Source organism: Pezoporus wallicus, unplaced genomic scaffold (assembly GCF_028554395.1).
Source record: "Pezoporus wallicus isolate ANWC-B61680 ecotype Strahan unplaced genomic scaffold, APGP_CSIRO_Pwel_v1 scaffold_13428, whole genome shotgun sequence".
Lineage (NCBI taxonomy): Eukaryota > Metazoa > Chordata > Aves > Psittaciformes > Psittacidae > Pezoporus > Pezoporus wallicus.
This window is the reverse complement of record NW_026637482.1, coordinates 1,365,556-1,390,174: the sequence shown is the minus strand read 5'-3', so window position 1 is coordinate 1,390,174 and position 24,619 is coordinate 1,365,556. Positions and strand designations below refer to the sequence as shown.

The following is a 24,619-nucleotide window of genomic DNA, read 5'->3' as shown; positions in this document are numbered from 1 at the left end:
TTTTAATGAGGTGTTGAACACATGACAAAGAGTGATATAAGCTGGTCAACCTGACCAGGAACATTTGCTACAGCCAGATTTTACTTAGTTTTGATGTCAGTTTAGAAGCAGTTTTTCTTTCTGGAAATAATAAAAAAAAATAAATCACAACAACAACAAAAAATCATTTAATATATCATTAAACTTTCAGACCAAGAATAAAAGAACTAAGTCAACATGCATCTCCTGTTTTGAAAAGAGGTGTAGCAGATGCCATTCCCCAGCAAACAAAGCTCTGCATATTTAAGTGCAAAAGAACAACACAAAACTTTCCACAGCAAATTTTCACACAAGGAAAGCAGTGAGAAATATGATGCTGGAGCACCACCATGAAAGGATTCAAGAGGTGTCTCACCACTGCAGACAGCTTGTACATCTATTTTAGTGTATGAGCACAGCATTTCTCAAAACTAGCAAATATTTCAGGCATTAACATCTGGAAAATTCATCATGAATTTAAATTGAAGTCTTCTTCTCACCTCATGCGTAGCAAGTTTCCAAAAGAGTACATTGGCTGACTGATACAGGGAGGTTTATTGGTCTGATTTGGACTTATTTGTTAGTAAGGCGTTTTTGGGGGGTTCAGGTAATCTTAACAGAACATGTGCTTTGGCACTGAAACCCAAGAAAAAGCCCAGGAAGGATCCTCACTATTTATTTATGTCAGTAATATGGAAAATCTCACAAAACGAGCAGCGTTTTTAAGACATGCATCTTCTTGGAACAGCTCTCCTGCTTCTTTTAATCACCCATGTTGAGGTAAATGAGGAAAGCAGCTCAACAGGGTGCCATTATACTAAGATAAAACTGCCCTGAGAAATCAGCATTCAGTCCATGTCCATCAGCCAGCATGGATTCAGAAATCACCGAGATCCCCTTACCCAGAAGGTCATACTGACCAATACATTAAAAGTCAACAGGAGTCCTTTCAAGCTAATTAGAGTAATTGGTATATGCTAAAATAATTTTGTAAAATGCTGGGTAAATCCATCCTTCTCAGAAATATGGCTGAAAGGAGCTGAAATGACATGGTTTACAAATACTCATTTCTCCTTTATTTCCCTGTCTTGGAGGTTTGGGTCTGAGAGTGCAGCTGGTGACCTTGCAGTTTGCAAACTGCCTTCATGAAAGGAGACATGAAAGGAGACAAATTCCTGCCTGCTGCCTCCCTCTCCTCCTCCATGTAGCCTTGTGCAAGTGACTTAAAGGAGGTGCACATACACCCAACCCCAGAGATGTTACTTTTATCATCTTCAGATCATTATCATCTCTCAACAAAGAAGAAAGCATATTTGATGTTCAAACACAGATGTGGTTGTTGTTTTTTTTTTTAATTAAGTGGAAAACTAATGCACATCACAGATTAGATACAGGACAGAATGAGAAGCAGTGATAAAAAGCAGCACATTGGAGAGTGGTAAGCAGAGATATGAACCCTTTCCCATGGGATGGCCTCTTCCAGCTGCAAAAGCATCCTCCACATGAAGCCCTTGACTTAGCACTGCAGCTGCAGGTGGGAGTTACCCAGAAGAAAATAAAGAGCCATGTATTCTACAGAAATCACTTGGAAGTTATCACAGAAGTTAATTTCAAAGACTAAGCCCGATCCGCTTTGAGCTGCCAGGTTATTATCTCTAACATCATCACCTCATCTTTTGTTGGCTCTAACTTTCCACCAAGATCAAAACAGGCTTGAAAGAAAGATCCCGAGAACTGAAACAGGAAACAACTTAGCTTTACTTTTGTTATTGAAGCAGAAAATTAGCTGGCAACTAACTTGATGCTTTTTTGCAGTTGAAAGTCAGGAAAAAAAAAAGGAGGGGGGGGGAATAAAAATTAAAAAAAAAAAATAAAAAGCTGAGCTCACTGCATCTATTAAGGGGCTGTTTTTTAACTCAAACTTCCCCTTGACCTGGCATCAAAGGGCTTTACCCTGAGAGCAGGCTGGAGAAAGAACTGCTGCATGGGCAGGGTTAGCAGCACCTGGCAGTTTTTCCTGTTTTCCTCCTGCTGTATTTAAAACTCCTGCATTATATAGACATAGAGTGAATAAAAGGTCTATCTCCCACCAAGGTAAAGCCATGCTCCATCCACAGCCTATATAGCTAAAATGTGACTTCAAGCTAGGAGTGACCATCGCAAGTTAGGCGGACCATGGCTTTACCACATCAGTCAGACTGGACTGGTGGAAGAGAATCCACCGCAGTTAGAAACTGCCCTCAGATTGAGAGGGACCAGGGTAAAGAGAAATAGAAATGCTTCTTGCTTATTAGTCCCACTTGAGAATTGCAATCCCACCAGGAAAGCTGTCCATTAAACTGTCCATCATAATCTCAATCTATGAATCAAGATTAGAAAGAGAAAACAGTTTTATTTCTCATGCTGCCACACTTGACTCTAGAGTATGAATGTGAATTAGTGCTGGGTGGAAGAGATATAATTTATATCCATGAATACAATAATCCATGCTCCCTGAGCTTTTGTTTTCATCTATTTTATTGCCATTGACTCCAGCCTACAGTTTAAAAATCAGCTCAATATACAAACAAATGCACAGGGAACCATATAACTGGGAAGCTGGCTGTGATTAATCAGCCACTGGATAAATCACTACAGAAATCAGGGTGATATACATAGAGCTGCTGCTACTGAATTATATGAGCCTAGCTCCAGCCAACCTTCATATGAGAGGTAAACAAGAGGAATAATAAGAAACTGAGCCTGGAGGTAGCAGATTTCCCTTACCAGATTTTAAGAGGCCAAAAAACCACCAAGACCTGATCACACAAACTTCTTAAATTGCAGCTCACCTGTCCCATTGCAAGGAAAGAGATTTGTATTCCTGTGGTAAATTAGATCATTGCAGCATTTCTGATGATTTACATGCTTGATTCAATCCTCCCTGCAGAAGTTTTTAAGTCTCGAAACCAGAGCAGCCAAAGAATCATAGAACCATATAATGGTTTGTGTTGGAAGGGACCTTAACAACCATCTAGTTTCAAGGACTGAAGTCTCTTGGCAGGCTGAGTGAAATCAGACAACACATACTATATCAATGAATGCTGGGGAACAACGATACAACCTGGTCAGGCACATGCTCTACAAAAGCAGCAACTCTTACTTTGACTCAAACTCCTTCACCAAAGCCTGGGCACAGACTAACCATCCCTACACATGTCATACTGGAAAATGCAGTTTAGGGAATAATGAAGGCTGTGCTTGATAATGGGATTTCACATCCCATATCAGTGCCTACACCTCCAGGATAAATTTTGAAGGAAAAGTGACCAAAAAACATACCTCACAGTAGAAGCACACCAAGCCCCAGTGATTTACTGACAAAACGGTGATGTTTAAATCAATCTCATCACTTTTGCTGCAAGAGGTGCAGAAATTTCATCAGGAAGTTTACTTCAGGAAAATAAATATGCAATGGCAACAAACTGGAAAAAAATCCAAACCCTGATCCTGATCCAGCCAGACATAATGTCCAGGTGAGAAATCCTTGTCACAGGAGTCCTAGACCCCAACAATCCCAACTCCTCCAGGTCTCCAGCCCAAAGAGAAAGGTGGCAGAACTAGTGTGGGCAGAGCCTCAATTCAAGCCATCAGGTTTTCCACGTATGTTTAAACACAACGTGAGTGGAACCCAATCCTTCCAGCAAGCCCATCTCTGTACTCACACACTAGATTTCCACAGGTTCTCCCATGGCTTTCGCAAGCAGCAAAGTAGATGCATATTCAGAAAATCCAGCCCATACTATGACAGAAACTTTGAGGGACATACAGCACAGACACTATGCCAAAGTTGACTGCACAGCTATATAGAATCATAGACTCATGGAATGGTTTGGTTACAAGGGAGCTTAAAAGCTCATCCAGTTCCAACCCCTGCCACGGGCAGGGACCCCTTCCACTGGAGCAGCTTGCTCCAAGCCCCTGTGTCCAACCTGGCCTTGAACACTGCCAGGGATGCCCCTCTGCTGCACTCTGGGGAGACCCCCCTGCAGTCCTGATCCAGCTCTGGGGCAGCAGCACAAGAGGGACGTGGAGCTGTTGGAGCGAGGCCAGAGGAGGCCATGGGGATGCTGCGAGGGCTGGAGCAGCTCTGCTCTGGAGCCAGGCTGAGAGAGCTGGGCTGGGGCAGCCTGGAGAAGAGAAGGCTCCTGAAGGGGAGACCTGAGAGCAGCTCCAGTGCCTGAAGGGGCTGCAGGAAAGCTGGAGAGGGGCTTGGGACAAGGGATGTAGGGACAGGGCAAGGGGAATGGCTTTAACCTGCCCGAGGGGAGACTGAGATGAGCTCTTAGGCAGAAGCTCTTTGCTGTGAGGGTGCTGAGGCACTGGCACAGGGTGCCCAGAGAAGCTGTGGCTGCCCCATCCCTGGCAGTGTTCAAGGCCAGGTTGGACACAGGGGCTTGGAGCACGCTGCTCTAGTGGAAGGGGTCCCTGCCCGTGGCAGGGGGTTGGAGCTGGATGAGTTTTCAGATCCCTTCTAATTCAAACCAGTCTGCAAATCTGTGAATCTATGAAGTAATTCTTAAGTATATTCCAAATCCTAGTCTTCTGCTATTTATGTAGTGGAAGCAAACTCAAAACCCTGTTCTGCTCACTTCTATGCTGTCTTTTCTGCCTGACCAGTATCTCCCTTCCTTTGGGGATACACCGCCTCACCAAGCTGGGCTCCTCACCCATTACAGTATGTGTGTGTCTGGTCCTTTATAACCCATCCTTGACTCACGGTGCAGAATACAATCCAAAAACCGGTAACTCTAAAACACGTTGTTGACTTTGGTCTGGATCCCACCTCTCATACTTTGCTCCTTCTGTCAGCCCCTCCTGCTGCTACAAAGTGGTCCACACTTACTGGTTTGTCTTGCACATCCCCTGGTAGGCTTCAATCGCGTCCTCCTGATCAATGTGCTTGTCACTGTTCGGCCATCTGGTGTCACTGGCGATGCTCTCCTAAATTCAACAGCAAAACAGAGCATCATGACATCCTGCACGTCTCTTCCTGTGTTTCAAAGTTACCAATACTGAAACTTCTCTGTGGACTCCATCAGACTAGAAAGTTTCTATGAATTCACATGCAGGCAAACAGACAGTAGCAAAGATCACGAGATGGAAGGAGGATACAGTGAACCTGGGAGGGAGATAAGAGAGGTGGCGTGGACTGAAATACAAAACATAGCAAAACCTCAAGGAATAATAAGGCAGTGAATTAAAAAGCTGAAGTAGAGGATGTTCAGAAAATGAGCTCTTCATTGGAACAGGCTCTAAACAAAAAGCTGTCAAATGACTGTGATGGGACAGGCTCCCTTCTTTCCTACGCACCAGCAGAAATAGCTGAAACATTACAGCTGCACCACATCCAATGAGCAGAATCTGGTCCAGAAGCTCTTTTTCCCCATCCCATTTCCTTGCAGAATAAGCCAGTTGTCACAAAACGTCACTAGGAGCATTTCAGACCATCACACCCTGGTGCGGGGTTGGAGAAACTCTTCCTTTGTGTGGTCTGGCCAGACCTCATCAAGTATGGGGTCAAGCACCTTACAACAAACAGTACAGACCACCATGGGACATATCATCCTGAGCTGCCTGATGTCATGGACTGTATCTTATCCATAGGCAGAACATCCTATAACCCTGCAGAACCTGCTACAATCTCCCAGCTCCATCCTGCCACCCGGAGCCTACCAAAGCAGAAACTGCATTGCACAGGCAGTAAGAGAATTTCCAGCAACAGAATCGGAAAAGGAAAAGAAAATCCATTACCACGTTTTTCCCTATCTCCTTTTGCTGGGCTGCCTTCATAATTTGTGTCCTCAGGATGAGCACCTCTTCTTTCCTCACTTCCAACTCCTCATTGGCCAATTTCAGCTGGTTCAGTAACAGGTTATAACTGTCCTGAATATCGTTGGATGAGTTGTTCTGGGTTGCTTTGTCTGCGATAGCTTTCCTCAGCTCATTAAGCTCATTCTTCAACTTCTTGTTCTCCGACTCCAGCTCTTGCCTCTGGAAAATACCAAGCCATTAACCAGTTTAGATAAACTGTCTTGCATTGCCTCCTCCTTTTCTGAGATAACTCCGTTACCAATGATCACTGAAAGATCAGTTCATGCCAGGATCTGTTTTTTGCTGCCTGACCAGCCATGTGTGGTTCAGAAAAGATTTTTGCTGTAACCAGCAGCCTGTTGCTATTTAATAAGAGCACTACAGGGTGACACAGGTGATTTTTTTTTATTTGTTGACTTTGGTTTTAAACACTAAAGCAAGCCATTAGAGAAGCCAAACATGTTTGTTTCTCCTCCACTCCTTTTTCCTTCTCAATCTAGGAATCACGACCAGCTCCACAACGTTTAGTTCATCTTTCGTATTCATTAGGTAAGCTGGAAGATGTCAATTTACATGACCCTTCATCATGACAGACATCCCGTTAGCTGAGCTAGGGCTGCATGAATTCCCACTACAGCTTCTTTTCTCACACACTTTGTAATTCCCCTGTCCCAGTGCAATGTTTGCAGTTGGAGGATTTCTCACTCTGACATCTTGTCAGTTGCTGGCACTTGACAGGCAGGGGCAATGCTGTACAAGTTTGACACCAACAGCTTCTCCTGAATAATGATGAACGAGCTTCACCGTGTTTCCAGAGACAATTGAAGGACTTATTTGCTTTTGCATGACAGTAAAAGAAAGAAGAATAAAACTCCAGCAGCTAAGACAGACTTTATTTCAGTATCTCACCATGAGGCTTTGTTTGCAGGTGATAACAACACCTCTGGCAGCTCTTAGCCAGCATCCAAAACCTATCTGGAGCATCCCAGCTGGGTCAAGAGCAGCTCTGCTCCTGTGGATGGGGAGTTCTTGCTATGAGTCATAGACAGGGAGGCAGACTCCTGGGGTCCTGCTCACAGACCAAATCCCAACAACACACCTTCTCTTTGCACCAGATCCTCCATCACCAGCTGCTGCAGTGTGGCACTCAGGATTGCTCCCTCATGCACCCAGACCTCTTACACCTCACCTAAACCCAATGGAATCCATATCCAGCTACAACACAGCAAACCCTAAGACATCTAAAGACAAAGCCTGGTGTCTGACTGATTTGGGATCAGCTGCTTCCTAGGGACAGACTTTCATCCATGTGCATTTTCTTATGTCTACAACAGCACAAGCTCCTTCACCACTTAAATCCAAGTGCTTCTCTCTCCTGAGGCTGTTTGACCCTTTCCACACCTTTCTCACACAACCCCTCTTTACCTGTGGGATATCTGCTTCATTATCTGCTTTGGCTGAGGTGAGCTAACGACTCAAAAAATGGCTGGGGATAGGGGGATGCGACCAATTCATACAATTCATACAACGTGTAGCTAGCACAGCTGTGTAAACCTCGTTTCCATAGGAAACGGGTGTTACAATTATAAATCCTTACAAATTATAAATAGCATGCCTTATCACAGCAGAGGTGTGAACAGAATAGCTGATTTGGCATCTGGACAGCCGGCATACTCCTAGCTGAACCAACATAATCAGTAACAGAGCATATTTAGGTACTTTTATGCCATCTGTCATTAAAAAAAGAAAACACACAGAAAGAAAAAGAGCAAGAAATGCATTAGATCCAGAAATTCCTCCACAGCCACATTAATCACAGCTCAGCAGAGGGAGTGTGTGAGACAATGGCTTTTCTGTAACTGTTTTAAAACAAGAGAGTGGAAAGTGTGTGCACTGTGGGAAATTGATACCACACTGGGTTTAACTCTTCTTGCTATGTGGTTAAAGCATCAGCTTGCTTTCCACTCTTTTCTGATCAAGCTCAGAGGCAGGTTAAAGGTAAGATGAAAGCAATTGCATGCTTTTCTACACAAACAGCTTCTGTGATTTTTGTTATTTGCTGGGTAAACCCCCTGCTTTTTCTTTCCCCTCCTCCTCCTCCTTTTTCCGTTCTTCTGTCTCTTTTTTTTTTATTCCAAAATGGGTCAGCCACACTGCTAGCTCCATGGACTGGTCATATCAAGCTGTGCTCTGGTTAGAAGTGAAGCCAGGAAGATGAGGAAAGAAAGCAGTTATCAACAACCCTGCTCCAAGAGCTCATGTCCTGGGCTCTATTCAGAGGTTACATTTAAATTCATTCCCTACTCCTTTCTCACTGGATTTTGTGGAGCAATAGTAAAATATATATATATATATATATATATATATATATATATATACATGGGCAAGACAACCACTGTCTCCTGCCCATACACCCTTTTTGCATCAGCATCAGTGATGGCAGGATAGAAGCCAGAATAAAAAGCTTTGAATGTGGAAAGAGAGATTTTTACTTGTGCCATTTCTTCAGCACAGTCCAGTACACCTATTTATTTACCAAATTATACAGCCAGAACATCCAGAACATGAACTCACACTTGTCCGAACAAGTACAGCATTATGGAGGTGTGAAAGGGGTACCCAAGCACTAACTAATTCACACCTACTGCAGTGTCACATCAAAGGAAACAAAAGACAGTCCCAGTGGGAATAAGTGCAGTGGAAGAAGCACCTTTTGGCATAAATGGGCTTGTTACTGCCATGGATGACTCAGAAACAAGCAGACGAGCAGATGTTGCTGCAGAGAAATGTCTGTGAGCCCACACCAGGCCCAGGAGCTGATGGAGAACTGCAGTTTTCCAACTACATGTCAAAGAGCCAGAGCCAGGTTATTAACACATTCAGACAATTTGTTTAGGGCTGTTGGAGCCATCCAACAGGTTGCAACACTGAGCAGGAGCTTCTCACTCACCTTCAGACTGTTGTATGCAAAATCCTCGTGCTCTGAAGTCACTTCAGTCTTCACTTCTGTCACCTGCATGGATTAAAGAGATAAGTTTATATCTAAAAGCAGCCAGAGGTACTGGCTTGCATCACAGGATGGCTAGGCAAGTCTCCATCAACAGCTGCTGCAGAGCTGCCGGCCAGCTCAACCATAATAATGTTATTAATTGCCATTTCACCGAGTCCCAGCAACAGGTAGTGGGGCAGGAGCCACTTCAAGAGCAAATGGATTAATCTCTCATTAACATCCTGACAACTGTGGCTCACTGCAGCTTCCAAACAATGACAGTCATTAGGGGAATGATCTTCAACATAGCAGCTGGAGAACAGGTTTTTAATCTGCCTCTGTACTAAGGAGAGGTGCTGGGGCAGTCTCCTCTTTCATGTTTCCTGCAAACTGCCAGAGGTGATCAGTAAGAATATCTGCTGAAGCAAGTAGTTACTGCTGATGATTTTATTTGGTCTCTTATTGCTTTTGTCAAAAGATCCATAGATCTCACACCAGAGGGTAACAAAATAATTCCCAAACAAAACAACAGAAGCCCCAGAAATTACAAATATGAAACCAAAGAGTCATGGCATTTGCTCAGCATTTCATGTAAGAGCATCTTTACTGCTTTAAGACACCATGCACACAGCGCTGCTGTTTCACCACATGCATAATAACCCATACTCTGGTGTCTGATCAAGCCACAAAGTCTCAGTTACAGTTGTCAGGGTTAAATCTATACAAGAGATCTGCTATTAAAAGTCTCCTATGCCAAACATCAGCTCACTGAGACTAGAAAGCTGTGTTTTCAGGCTCCAGTTGCAAGCCTGCATGGGCTCCTGCCTCTTAAGTTACCATTAGACTGTTAGGAATCTTGATTTTTATCAGTATTTGGGTTTTAAACTGCTTCCAAGCAAATGACCCAAACTGTAGGAATCCTTAGGAAGAAGACCAGGTTGGACAGGGCTTGGAGCAATCTGATCTGCTAGAAGGTGTCACTGCCTGTGGCAGGTGGGTGGAACTGGATGAGCTTTAAGGTCCCTTCCAACACAGTCAGTGGGTTTGGGTTTTTTTTTCCCCCCACAAGGAAGAAAGATTATATATCAAAGGAATATCCCTGCCCTGCAAAAGGAGAACCCATTCTCCTAACATCTGTCTTGCTATTTCTGATTTACTACACCATTTTTTTCAGCTACATTCTTAGATGATAATTACTGGAGGAAAAGAAACCCCCCCAAAACACCAAACCACACAGATCATAACAATAGCAAACTGAGGACAGAACACTGACTGACATGTCTACAAAGTGCTTATCCGCTCACACCACACTGCTGGGTAGAGTGGAAGCCAGGACTGCAAAGAAATGCTTGAATAACTCAAATGGACTGAAAGCAAGGGCTGCTGGAGATGTGTGTACTCACACAAAATACATTTCAGCTGAGATTTTTTACTATATGATTTTGTGACACTTAAGGTTTGAAGATTGACGCTGACAATATAATACACAATTGTGAAAATAACATACTAAGCCAGCTAAAAAGCAATCATTAAATGCACAGAGTACAGCTCTTACCCAATAGGTGTCCCTATGGGGGAGGAGAGGACAGGTTAAGCCTGACAACTGAGCCCAGTAGTTACGATAAAGTCTTCCTTAATTCCACCCCTATTCTACATATTCATATAATTTAATTCAGATCAGTAGCTCCCACTAACCATCCCACCTTCTACCAATGATCAAGTAATTTGCAAAAAGTTACTTAACTTACTGCTTTACTACACATGCTTAGGGAAGGGTCTTCTTGAGCAAGGGTCTTTTGATTTGCGGGCGTGAGTTTTTAGTATTGAAATTAGATTATAATGAGGGTAGTTCATCAAAAGGAAACCCTTACCATATTGTGCTGACTCGTGAAACCACATACTAACTAATCATCAAGTCATGCAATGGTTTGAATTGAACGGACCTTAAAGCTCATCCAGTTTCAACCCCCTGCCATGGGCAGGGACACCTTCCACTAGAGCAGCTTGCTCCAAGCCCCTGTGTCCAACCTGGCCTTGAACACTGCCAGGGATGGGGCAGCCACAGCTTCTCTGGGCACCCTGTGCCAGCGCCTCAGCACCCTCACAGGGAAGAGCTTCTGCCTAAGAGCTCAGCTCAGTCTCCCCTCGGGCAGGTTAAAGCCATTGCCCTTGGCCTGTCCCTACATCCCTTGTCCCAAGCCCCTCTCCAGCTTTCCTGCAGCCCCTTCAGGCACTGGAGCTGCTCTCAGGTCTCCCCTTCAGGAGCCTTCTCTTCTCCAGGCTGCCCCAGCCCAGCTCTCTCAGCCTGGCTGGTCCAGAGCAGAGCTGCTCCAGCCCTCGCAGCATCTCCTCTGGACTGCTCATAAAGTAGTGTTGTTTTTCAGGTCGCATGACCCTTTAAGAGTCTCTTGTATCTGTTCAGGCTCTTTCACAGTAATACAAGTTTCAACTTTTCAACTAAATAGTATGGAGCTTGGGAGGCTCTAATCACACATATTTTGATGTAAAATTCTCTCACTTTACCAACCCTTGTTTATCAGCTGCAAGTTGGTTTGTCAGTACATGGCATCTTCACGTTCCAGCACCTGCAGAGATTACAGGCCTTGTCATGCATGGTGTCTTCTCTCCACTCCCTGTTCAGTATCACTTACCATTTGCCAAGTGCAAGGGTTGCCTGCGGAATTATTGCCATGCTCAAACCCCAAACCCTGCATTGTGCTTCCTCAGGCAGTCAAGGAAAGCCAGATACCAACATGAAATACTAGTACCAATGAAAACTTATCTCTTACCTGGGGTTTCTTGCTCTCTTCCTCCTTTTTCTTCAGCTGGGTTTGGAGCTTCTTCCTCTCCTGCTCGAGCTCCCTCACTCGCTTCTGTAGCTTCAGGAAGAGGGTCATGTCCATGGCTGCTTCCTCCATCCCAACCTCCTGGAGAGCAACAAGAGAGCAGAAGAAAAAGAAGAGACCTCAGTCAAGCTGTATAACCACACACAGTCCAGATACACCCTGACTGTACATCAGCACCAACTCCAGCCGCAGACAACAACAGGAGCACCCCAAGAAATGGGTGTACTTTCAAAGACCAAACCTCCATTTTGAACACCTATTTTAATGTCAATAAACAGCCAACGTGTTTAATAAATCACTGAATGTTTAGCAGCCAAATAGATCAATGGGTTGATTAGGGCCACAGCTAAGAACATTGAAAACACCCTGCTGTGTCCCTTCTAGCCAAGTATTCATTAATTGTTTTTCAGTTGGCTTCACCTGGAATACTTTATATTAGAGCATGTTCAACACTGATTACTTTGACTTCAGCAAATGCTTTCAGACCAGTTCAGAAATACTAAAGCAACGTAACACAGCAGGCAGCAAAGGGAAGTGGAGGGTTCTGCAGGCCCGGTATATATAGACACAAAATAGGGTCCAGCCAGTGAGGTGGCTGATTCTAGGAACATTCATCATCCATACATGCTTTTCTGTCATGAAAATGGAGTTTAAAAAGCAGCCTATTCCCAGAAATGTAAGCAAAATACACACTTCCCTTTCCCATATGATTCTTAATAGCTAGAGAATAATTTATGCTGCTTTTTTCTGCATTAAGAGACTGTTGATTAAAGGGACTGTGCTGGCCAGCAAACACCCGTGAAGATGCATTGGAATGAAAACACTCAGAGCAAGGGGATAATCAGTTCCAGCATCCTTGCAGAGAAGGATCACTATACAGCCATTGCCTTCAGTGCTAGGAATAATTCCATGTAGCAATGCTGACCACGCTGATGAATTTTCAGTCTTTAAGCTGGTATTACCAAAAGGCAACACTATCATTTTAGAGCCCCATTTAAGCCTGATGTTACAAACAATTAAGCATTTGCCATTGCACTGCAACCCTACAATCCCTCTCACACAATTAACGATGCAATTCTGTAACACAAAAATCAATTTCATCCATCACACCTTACAGTCCAACCTGCATTCCTCCCATGTGCTCCAAGATCCATGTCAATCAAGGCTCTCCTCCTACCCCTGAGCCTGCCCAATTTACTGTACCTCCACCTGTGGCATTATGTCTTCGGTGTCTCCTATCTCAGAGGCTGAGATGGATGGGTAATTGGAATCGGACTCCAAACTGCTCTGGTTGGATGGGTTTCTTCTGTGCCCAGGTGCCTGCTGGCAAGGATCAATGCAGATACGTAAAGCCTTGAGGGTTTAAAGACAGATTCTTCATGAAGCATTGTTTCTTAGAGCAAACATTTGTCTATATATTAAGGTTACCCTTAGAAAAGGCTTGACTGCCACCTTATAGCAAATTCCATTTTCTAGTTCCTATGCCCTACCATCATATTCATGTCTACACAAGGGAATACTTCAAAATATGAAGTGATACCAAAGCTCAGTTTCAAAACCCTTCTTGTATTAAAGGCTCTTCATGACACCAACTGCCCAGTAAGTGTGAACACGCAAATCTTAGCTCAAGATTATGCTGTTCACAGCAAGCTCCAGGGCTTTCTTTAAATACTCAACCATCCACCTAATCCAGCAGCACTGTTATCTAATTTTCAACACTTTCTCAACAGTTCAGCAAAACTGAATCAAAAAATGTTAGCTTTTGAAATCCTGAAGCCATGTTGTTGGGTTTTTTGTTTTGTTTTTAACCCAACACCTACACATGAACATCACTGAAACAAAAAGCAAAACAAGAAGCATGAACCAGCTTTTGAGATTCACAGAGATCTCTAACCAATTAAGAGAGAAGTGTGAATGATTAGACTCCTTCTTGAAGGCACACATATGGTTTGGCTTCAGTGTAGAAGTTCAGTCTTAGAAATATCAAACACAAACTGCACAATAATGTCAGGTCTAGTAGTAAGTTCTAGTGAGTCACATTGTCCACCCACCAATATCGGGACCAGGACATAACAGAATAAGGATAATTTCAGTTTTGTTACCTTCATAATAGTAATTTCATCCCGCAAATTGTCATATCTCTGCTCCAGCCTTGAATACTCTTTTACCAGGTTCTGATAACGAGCTCTCTCTTCTTCCAGCTCTTTCTTCATCTGGATATTTTCCTCAACTGCGATTCGTGCAAATTCATCTTTACAATAAGAAGAAAAAAAACCAAACTAATTGTGATCTTCATCTCCAAAATGAACTTCTTGTAAATATGTGCAGTAACAATGACTAATTAACAAAATACTCTCTGCCAAGAGCCTTTAGAATACAAGGATTCTTCCCTGTGAGGGTGCTGAGGCACTGGCACAGAGTGCCCAGAGAAGCTGTGGCTGCCCCGTCCCTGGCAGCGTTCAACACCAGGTTGGATAGGGCTTGGAGGAACCTGCTCTAGTGGAAGGGGTCCCTGCCCGTGGCAGGGTGTTGCGACTGGACGATATTTAAGGTTCCTTCAACCCAAACCAGTCTGGGATTCTCTAATATTTAGAGACTGTTGCAATATCTATATCTGTCTCCTTGCTATTTGGAACAGTGTCATGGTTTAAACCCAGTCAGCCATAAATCATGCAGTTGCTCTCTCACTCCCCTCACTTCTTGCCCTACCCCTGCTCCCAGAGTTATGGGGAGGAGAATCAAAAGAATGTAACTCCCATGGTTTGAGATAAGAACAGTTTATTAACTAAGGTATAACACAAATCACTGCTGCTACCACCAATAATAATCATAGAATTATAGAATCGTAGAATAGTTAGGGTTGGAAAGGACCTTAAGATCATACAGTTCCAACCCCACTGCCATGGGCAAGGACACCTCACACTAAACCATGTCACCCAAGGCTTCGTCCAACCTGGCCTTGAATACTGCTGGGGATGGAGCATTCACAACCTCCCTGAGCAACCCATTCCAGTTCCTCACCACCCTAACAGGAAAGAATTTCCTCCTTAGATCCAATCTAAACTTCCCCTGTTTCAGTTTTAACCCGTTACCCCTTGTCCTGTCACTACAGTCCCTAATGAAGAGTCCATCCCCAGCATCTGTATAGCCCCCCTTCAGATACTGGAAGGCTGCTAAAGGAAATAACAAGGGAAGAGAATGCAGCACTTCACCACCCGCCTACTGATAACTCACCCCACCATGCCCGACCAAGCACCGACTGATGCCTAGTCCAACCCCTCAGTCCCTATCCCTTCCAGTTAACTCTCAGTTACATCCTGGGCATGACGTGTTGTAGTATGGAATACTTCTTTGGTTAGTCTGGGTCAGGTGTCCTGTCTCTGCTTCCTCCTGGCTTCCCCTCCTCCCTGGCAGAGCATGAGGCTCACAAAGTCCTTGGTCAATCCAAACATTTGAGCAGTAACTAAAAACATTGGTGTTATCAGCACTGTTCCCAGGCCAAAAGTCAAAAACACAGCACTGCACCAGATACTAAGAAGGACTAAAAATGACTGCTACTGCTAAACCCAGGACAAACAGCTTGAAGTCTTCTGCTCAGAGAGCAGAGTCCTCTACCATTTGCGTTCAAGAAAACTCTCCAGCACCTATAAACCATCAGATCTAATTACACTGAACCGTTCCAGCTTCAGTTCCCATGGGCCAGCCATAAACCCACTCGGTTAAAGACCAGCTCAGTACGGAATTCAGTCATGTTTAAGAAGTGGTACTTGCTGTACTTAAAGACTTATTTGCCTGCTTCCCACCACCACATCAACAGCAGCATCTCTTTCTCTTGTCATCATCAACCATTTACCATGCTAAGACTCTGGTGGCTGAAAGTATTTTAGATCTAAATAAATTTATTTATTTGCCAAGACCTCCTTTTTGGAAACAAATCTGGTCCCTCTTTCTGAGAAACCAGGCAAATACACTTGATATATCCTTTTAAGATGAGTGAACACCAAACTCCCTTCACCAGCTTTCCCCAAGATTTGATGCTCTGAAAACATCCTTTAAGAGGTGAAGAAATACTTGCAGCAAGTTTCTTTTTAACACATTCATTCCTTTATTTTGCATCAGGCTGAAAGCAGAAGATACTTCGTAAGTACTGTGAGGCAATGATAGATACAGCCACAAAATGATGCATGATGCTCTTTGTAAATTCTACAATAAAATCAAAGCTGAAAATTGTGATAAAAAGTAAAAAAATCTCAATACAAGCATGAGAGTTTCTTTTGTGGCTTGCGACTTTCCCAGACTGCTTTCCTCTAAGTACCATGTAGGTCTCTGCTTTAAAAACACTCACAGACTCCCATCACATTAGAGAAACCCTTTGTCACAGCTCAATCTCGTTAACTGTGCTGTTCTGTGGATCCTTTTTTCATCAATCTTGGATGCTGTTATGCTCTGCCCTCCACCCCAGCAGCCTTGCTGCCTCCCACATTACCCACAGTAAACGCTGCAACATAACCAAACTAAAAAGCCTTTTTAGGTACTTTATTCCATATTTCGCCAATTAAACCAGCCTGTGTTTTACCACCCACCAGTAGGACAGCACAAACTGAACTACCTGCACAACAAAACAACGACAAAAACCACCAGGAAAAGGCTGTGGGAAGATTAGCACTTTTTAAGGTAGAAAAGCACACAGGAAAAAAACAAGTTATGGGGAGAACAATGGAGCTCCTCATTTAGTAGAGTCATTATAATGCTATAAGAGTTTTTTTTCTTACCTTCAGATTGACACAGGATCCTGCTGTTAAGCTCCTCTTTTTCCTGCTTCAGGAAAGTATTTTCTTCTTCCAAGTCAAATATGTGCTACGAAACAAGGCAAAGAATCTTACTTACTGCAGGTCAGAGCCTTACTGCAGGTCAGAGCCTCTGCAAAGGGATTACATTTCACCTGACTGGAGCTAGGCAGCTTTGTTCAGCCTTTCTTTGCTGTTTAAAAGATCCATCTCCTTGCACACATGATAACTGGCAAAGCATATGAGGAGTTGGAGTGTACAGGAAGTGCACTGCAAGAACAGAGACTAACTTTTCCTGAGTGCATTTTTCCCTTAAATTAATGTTTTCAGCAGAAACTTACAAAATACTGAAATTGGTGACCAGGATCTACAGGAGTGAAATGCTTATAAGTGATCAAGTCAATAAACCAGACGTTTATTTCCACTTCTCAATGGACTTCATCATTATCTTCATGTCTTCAAGAACTGGTTGCTGCTGGGGGGGGGTGTGCTGAAATTCTGCTGATTGTTTCAAGCAATGTAGGACTTAATTACATAAGATCGACACAGTGAATCTGGGCACTAAAACTAAATAATTCAGGCTTTTTTAACTTCATGTGTACTGTATACAGTTCAAGTAACTGTCACTTTAATGCTTCATGCTGCTACAGAACCTCAAGTAAAGGGATGCACGACATGTACCCGGGCTTTTAGTAATAGAAAGGGAGCATATATAGCAATAAATACAAAAAAATAATGAAAACAGAAACTAAATCCTGAAAAATACTGGTGTTTGAGGTTTTTTTTACTATCTCTTTATTAAAAACGAAGGGAAGCAAAACAACTTGTCACAACTACAAGGCTGTGCTGATGCTGAGAGCAACTGATCCTGTAATTCTGTTCATCCTCAGGAATTTTGATGTATTCAACACAAAAATATCAGGTTATCAAGTGCAATATGCTGCTACAGTTAAGCAGGATGGTTCTGCTGCTGTCAGGTAGGAGAAAAAAACTGACATATCATCCCAGCATAATGTCATTCCATCTACCTCCTCCATCTCATCCTCTAGCCACAGCTTAGGAAACAGCTACAGACAGCAGAAGAATCTCAAGATGCCAAAGATAAACAGCACTGTACACACCATAATAAAAGTTTTCTGTGCCCAAGGATAATAATTTTGCTGTCACCACTAGATAAAGTTTGTAGGCAGCTCAGCTGTCACACATTCCTAGCACAGACTTCATGCTCAAATCAAAGCACTCCATAGACAGATAGGAACAACCTCATGGGTCGCAGGCCCTTGTCCTCATGGGGGACTTCAACCACCCTGATATCTGTTGGAGGGATGGTATGACCCAGCACAAGCAATCCAGGAGGTTCCTCGATTGTGTGGAAGACAACTTCCTTCTGTAAGTAATAGAGGAGCCAACAAGGAGAGGTGTCATGCCTGACCTCGTGCTCACCAACAGGGAAGGGCTCGTTGGAAATGTGACACTCCAGGGCAGGCGTGCTTGTAGAGATCATGATATGGTCGAGTTCAAGATCCTCAGGACAGTGAGGACAGCTTGCAGCAAGCTCACTGCCCTGGACTTCAAAAGAGCAGACTTTGGCCTCTTCAGGATCCTGCTTAGTAAGGTTCCATGGGATACAGCCCTAGAGGGCAGGGGGGCCCAAGACTGTTGGTTGATATTCAAGGATCACCTGCTACAAGCTCAGGAGTGTTGCATCCCAAACAGAAGGAAGTGCAGCAGGAGGGCCAGGAGACCCCCTTAGATGGATAAGGTGCTGCTGAGGAAAATTAGAGGGGAAAAAAAGAGGCTTATAAAAGGTGGAAGCAAGGACAGGTGGCCTGGGAAGAATACAGGGATGTTGTCTGGGAAACTAGGGAGCAGGCTAGGCAACAGGGCAGGGGCACCTCACACTAAACCATGTCACCCAAGGCTCTGTCCAACCTGGCCTTGAACACTGCCAGGGATGGTGCAATTCACAACTTCCCTGGGCAACCCATTCCAGTGCCTCACCACCCTAACAGGAAAGAATTTCCTCCTTAGATCCAATCTAAACTTCCCCTGCTTAAGTTTGAACCCGTTACCCTTTGTCCTATCACTACAGTCCCTAATGAAGAGTCCCTTCCCAGTACCCTTTTAGGCCCCCTTCAGATACTGGAAGGCTGCTATGAGGTCTCCATGCAGCCTTCTCTTCTCCAGGCTGAACAGCCCCAACTTTCTCAGCCTGTCTTCATATGGGAGGTGCTCCAGTCCCCTGATCATCCTCAAGGCCTCCTCTTGACTTGTTCCAACAGCTCCACGTCCTTTTTATGTTGAGGACACCAGAACTGCACACAATGCTCCAGGTGAGGTCTCACGAGAGCAGAGTAGAGGGGCAGGATCACCTCCTTCGACCTGCTGGTCACGCTCCTTTTGATGCAGCCCAGGATACGGTTGGTTTCTGGGCTGTGAGTGCACACTGAAGCCAGCTCATGTTCAGTTTCTCATCAACCAACACCCCCAAGTCCTTCTCCTTGGGCTGCTCTGAATCTCTTCTCTGCCCAACCTGTAGCTGTGCCTGGGATTGCTCCGACCCAGGTGTAGGACCTTGCACTTGGCATGGTTAAACTCCATGAGGTTGGCATCAGCCCACCTCACAGGCGTGTCAAGGTCCCTCTGGATGCCATTCCTTCCCTCCAGGGTATCAACCGAACCACACAGCTCGGCGTCATCGGCAAACTTGCTGAGGGCGCACTCAATCCCACTGTCCATGTCAGTGACAAAGATGTTGAACAAGACCGGTCTCAACCCCGATCCCTGAGGGACACCACTCGTTACTGGTCTCCAGCCGGACATTGAGCCATTGACCACAACTCTTTGTGTGCGGCCATCCAGCCAGTTCTTTATCCACCGAGTGGTCCATCCATCAAATTGATGTCTCCCCAACTTAGAGACAAGGATGTCGTGTGGGACAGTGTTGAATGCTTTACACAATCCAGGTAGATGACATCAACTGCTCTACCCCTGTCCATCAGTTCTGTAGCCCCATCATAGAAGGCAACAAAGATTGGGTATACATAGTTTTAGGATATGATCTTCAGTGACTGGACTTGTTTATCACATTCCTGTTTCCACTGGAGACATAAATTAGCTGGAATCCAAAATTTGTCTTGTGTTTAAAAGAAACCCAATAAGAATAAAAAACACTCCACTGAACACAGGTAGAGGCAAGCAGAGTAGGTTACACACTGGCCAAGCAGCACAAATTCTGTATCTCTGGTACCTACATTGGTACCTTTTGTACTTCTCGCTTTTCTTTCTATAGGAATCAGATCTTTGAAGATGCTTCAAACAGCACCTGCTTTGAAGGATTTATATGGAAGATATTCAGCAGTGAGCACTTGTAATGGCTTCAGTCCTTATTTCACTGTTACACTGGAAGCACCTGCTCATGAGATCTGTCTCTTGTCCTCCCCTAATCTTTTGAGGAATGATAATGGCATTTAGGATTTCCATAATAAAATTCCTGGCCAGGCTTTGAATCATCCTAGCTCACCAAGTGAGAAGATTAGGTACTACCAAAATCCCTAGGAAGTTAGAACTCACCCACATCTGATGTTTTAAACTTTATCTCAAATTCAAATAAGAAAACCTATCCTAAAATTTAAGGAGCTGGGGAGAAAAGCTATAAGGAAGAGACTAAAGGATATTTTTTTGGTATCATCATCATAGCTAATATGGAACCCCAGCTAATGTCAATGAGATTAAGGCTCTCATTTCAGATTCTAAAGTGTCTAATGATTTTAGGAATCACCTCCAGGACAAATCCATCCCATCACAACCATGGCCATGGTGTAATCTTGATAATGAAGGTATAAAGTGCTTCTCACCTAAATTCAGTTTCATGACAGTCCCCACCCTTTTGGCAGCTATGAGAACTCAGAAACCTCTATCAGAATTTTTCTTAGAAAGTGTTTTGGCTGAACCATCGTTTCCAGGAAGGAAACAGGTCTTTATCTTCCCACTGACAAGGAATCAAAGGGAGTGATTGAAAAATAATGTCAGAAACGGCAGCCTGCACTGCTCAGTAAAAACATTTTAAAATGAAATCATTCGTTGTAATGGTAAAGTGCACAGTATTTGTTATGCTGTAGGCACTTCTACAACAAGGGGAAGCTTTTGCTTTGCTTTCAGGCTTTTTGAAATCATTCCTTCGGTCATTAAATCAACCTTTCTTCTGATTTGCAAACAAGAACAAAGAGAAACAGTTTTTCCCCAGATGTATCACCTTTAAAATAAAGCATCTTTTCAGGATTTTAAAAGCCTGTGCCTCAGCCATCTAATGAACTGAGCCCTGTGCCAAAAAGGATCTTCTAATTTGATGCTGGAGAGAAGAAAATCACTAATTTCATACATCCTGTGTGGGTGCAATACATGAGCAAAGAGCAGAGCAACTGCTTTTTTGCTGGTCCAGCCAGGAGGCAACACGTGTAAAGGCTGAACACGCTCTTGAAAAGAACTGCCAAAGGTGTATTTCAGCTATGCTTGCTGATCAGAGTAAGTTATCCTGACCACACAGTCCCTACACAGTCCCCACAGCTTCTCACCCAAACCCACCATCTGAGGACTTGTTCACAAGGGGAGGTTGGCCCGGGGATGTGCCCTAAAAGAGCTCCATCCAAGCAGTCTTCCATCATAATAAACCCACAGCTATTCCCAGACCTTTGGGGTTTTTTAATCTCCCAAAGTGTCTTCTCTTCAGATTGTCACACACAAAGCAGTATTGTAGCTGCAAAACAGCTTTTTCTACACAAGTAGAGTAAAAAAGCCCTAAATTCTTTCCAATAGCATGATCAAAGAAAATCACTTCAATTGTCAAATGCAGAAGAAAGATCACAGATTTAACCTGAGCAGTCGCAAGCATTCACAGCAGGAAACTAAACCTTAGTACCTTAGGTTATGAAAATGGGTGTGAAGGTTACTCAGAATGAGCCTGACCAGCAAAAAGACCACAGGTCCCACTCTTCAATGTGCCCACAACACCAACCCCTATGACCAGCTGCAATGGCCATGTACTGCATGGCAGATACTGAAACCTCATTTTCCGTATCAGTCTGGGCTGAGGAAGGACATCCTCCTAATATATACAGCATCAGCAACAGCCTTCTATAATATTTTGCATTACATGCCATGATGAATTGCTGTTCAGCCTATATGATTAAGAGCCCTTATTTCCAGACAGGTCTGGGTTTGGGGAGTTTCTTCTTGGTTGGCAGAGCCAAAGGCATCAAGATAGGGTGTCCTCCTGACATGACGGAGTCACTGCTCCTTTGGGGATGTCCACCTGCCCTTCCTGCCCCATGACCTGGTTAAAAGACAAATTGCAGGGGGTTTCAGTGACAAAGAGAAAAGGTCTTAACTAAAAACCAAATACTTTACCTTTCGGACTTAAGGAGTGAGCTTTCACCAGTACGGCCACCTGCAGGAGACCTACATATGAGATGTGACAGAGGGACCTACCTTTCTCAGTAAGTCTTTCTCCTTAAAGTAGCTGTCTTCCATGACCTTCCTCTCACTATGAGTCTTTTCAAGCTCCAGCCGGAGGTGCTCCATCTCTTCTTGCAAGCTGACAAGCTGGTTGCCATCACCCTGGTGGCTCTGCTGATACCGCAACAGCTCCTTCTTCAGCTTTTCCACCTCAGAGGAGTGGGCTGACGTAAGCGTTGAGAGCTGCTCATGCAGAAGTTTGTATTCCTTGTTCTGTAGCGTCCCAAAAAGAAGAAAGTAAGACCGTAACTGGGACTGATGCATGCACAGATGCACTACAGAAGTAACCATTAGAAATCCTTGAGCATGGTGGGTAATAAACTTGCTATAATGAATATTCCCATGCATATGCCAATAAAGCTCACAGAGCTAAAGGCAATTTCAAAACTGTGACAAAAATCTCAATATTTTGATAATGATTATACAAGCTTTTGTTAAATTGATGGTTACTCTTGAAGTGAAAGCAAACAACACTTGGTAGCACTGGCAACCAAAACAAAAACCTACACTTTCATTACAGCTTCCAAACAATGTTGCTTAATGCAATTGGTTTGTCCTTTTTTTAATGTCTGTAATATTGGGTTTGCAGTTTATCCTTTTATGCCTACTCCTATGCCCACAGGAACCAGGGGTGACAACACACGGTAGCATAATTGCAGCTTTGAGCACAAAGAGCTCCCTAAACCCCAGGTTTTAGTCATGTGCCAGCTCAACTGTCTTTATTTGCTCAAATTTTCTCTTTTTAAAGCATTTAGCAATGATTTGCCCCAAGTTTTTAAAACCTGAAAATTCAGCAGCCTCATTTCATTTTCATGGTTAAAATCAAAGTCAGTGATTAGTCAGTGACTAATAAAACACCGTCGATATTAGCTAGGCCCAGAAAGGACAATGAATTCACAACAGATCGAGAGCTTCAGTGAAGAACCTACCACACAGGTTTGCTAACAACAGGTCGATAATCATGAGAGCAAAATTTAAAGTATAATCTGGGTTTTTCTTCTTGAAAACTTTCAATACAGCTGCAAAGATCTGGGCTCACGTCATGTACAACAGATCCAAAAAGCATTGCTTTCTTAAACAGGGCTTTGACGGATATTTCTCTTATCAGAAAGATCAGTTTTGGCCCTTCCTGGTCCTGCTGGAAAACATCGCTGTCCAGACCAGATGAGTGTTTTGCAATTTAGCTTTCTGCTGTTTCTCAGAGCTTCAATCACCCGCAGTGTGACACCAGCTCATGAGAAACTCGGGAAGTTTTTACTTGATGTAGAGGCATGATAAGCTTGATGTGAAGCAGCCAGAAGACAGAAGTCTTTAAAGACACAAATGTAACATTTGAAAAGTCAATGGACTAAAGAAGTCCTGATACAGTCAGGGTAAACAGTAAAGGCGTAAAGTCACAGATCCTGAGATGCAAATTCATTTAGATTCTCACCCGAGTCAAATAAGCAAGAAAAAAAAAACTTCAATGCAAAAAAAAGCGTGATCATGGAATGAACGGTTTGGGTTGAAGGGACCTTAAGGCTCATCCAGTTCCAACCCCTGCCACACGCAGGGACACCTTCCACTAGAGCAGCTTGCTCCAAGCCCTATCCAGCCTGCCTGGCCTTGAACACTGCCGGGGATGGGACACCTATCTCTGTAACAGGGCCAAAGGCCCATAATAATTCCTGTACAATAGCTGGTTTTCAAAGAACTTTATAACCTAGAAAAGAAGAAAAAAAAACCACAACGATCCATTCAGGAAAGTAGAGTTTCATCTTCTAGGTCTACACAGGTTCTTCTGGAGCAGACAAGCCCTGGACAAATGCATGGCGAGCTGCTGAATACTGGAAACCTGCAGCCATACTTCAGATTCATCTCCTGGATTCCCAAACTGGCTCATAGGATCACTTCTTCTACCATTGCTCTGGTTATCCTTTTGGTCCCTCCCTAGGTGAATTCCCAAAGCACCTCTCTCTTGCTGCAACCTCAGCTCTCTGAAGCAAGATTAAGACATATCTCCAGTGGAAAACCAAGTAAACAGGGGACATCATCTTTTCCTTCACTTCCTTGTAATGAATTATTAGTGAACAGCAAAATTCAGTGCTCTTGTGGTGTTGAGGAAATTCCTTATTTACTTAAGGAAAGCTTTGCAGGGAATGGCAGTGACTACTCTGGTTCACAAATCTCTGCTGCTTCTCCCAGCCTTTGCTTGTTCTCTGACGCACAGCATTTCATGGCTTTGCATCCCAAGGTTTACATATATGATTTGAACAGAAAGAGGGGAGACTGAGATGAGCTCTTAGGCAGAAGCTCTTTGCTGTGAGGGTGCTGAGGCGCTGGCACAGGGTGCCCAGAGAAGCTGTGGCTGCCCCATCCCTGGCAGTGTTCAAGGCCAGGTTGGACACAGGGGCTTGGAGCAAGCTGCTCTAGAGGAAGGTGTCCCTGTCCATGGCACGGGGCTGGAGCTGAATGAGCTTTAAGATCCCTTCAACATAAACCAGTCTGGGATTCTGTGAATTTTGCACAGCAGCCAACTAAGATTTCAATCCATATACAAGATAAATGCACAGGAATGCTTTTTCTTGTTATTAGCTACTAAAGCCATGAGAGAACATTTCCTTCCCTGTATC

At 43.8% G+C, this 24,619-nt stretch overlaps 1 protein-coding gene across 2 annotated transcripts in view; it reads right to left on the bottom strand.

The window, feature by feature from the left end:
- MYO5B (myosin VB) overlaps positions 1-24,619 on the bottom strand; it is a 151,790-nt gene that overhangs the window by 15,941 nt on the left and 111,230 nt on the right. For both annotated transcript variants that reach the window (XM_057405669.1, XM_057405670.1), the window contains exons 22-29: positions 21,981-22,220; positions 16,479-16,563; positions 13,809-13,957; positions 12,910-13,029; positions 11,650-11,787; positions 8,822-8,884; positions 5,812-6,051; positions 4,904-5,001 (exon numbers count right to left, since the gene is read on the bottom strand). In XM_057405669.1, the coding sequence (XP_057261652.1) occupies positions 4,904-5,001; positions 5,812-6,051; positions 8,822-8,884; positions 11,650-11,787; positions 12,910-13,029; positions 13,809-13,957; positions 16,479-16,563; positions 21,981-22,220 (1,133 nt within the window). The remainder of the gene's footprint in view (positions 1-4,903; positions 5,002-5,811; positions 6,052-8,821; positions 8,885-11,649; positions 11,788-12,909; positions 13,030-13,808; positions 13,958-16,478; positions 16,564-21,980; positions 22,221-24,619) is intronic.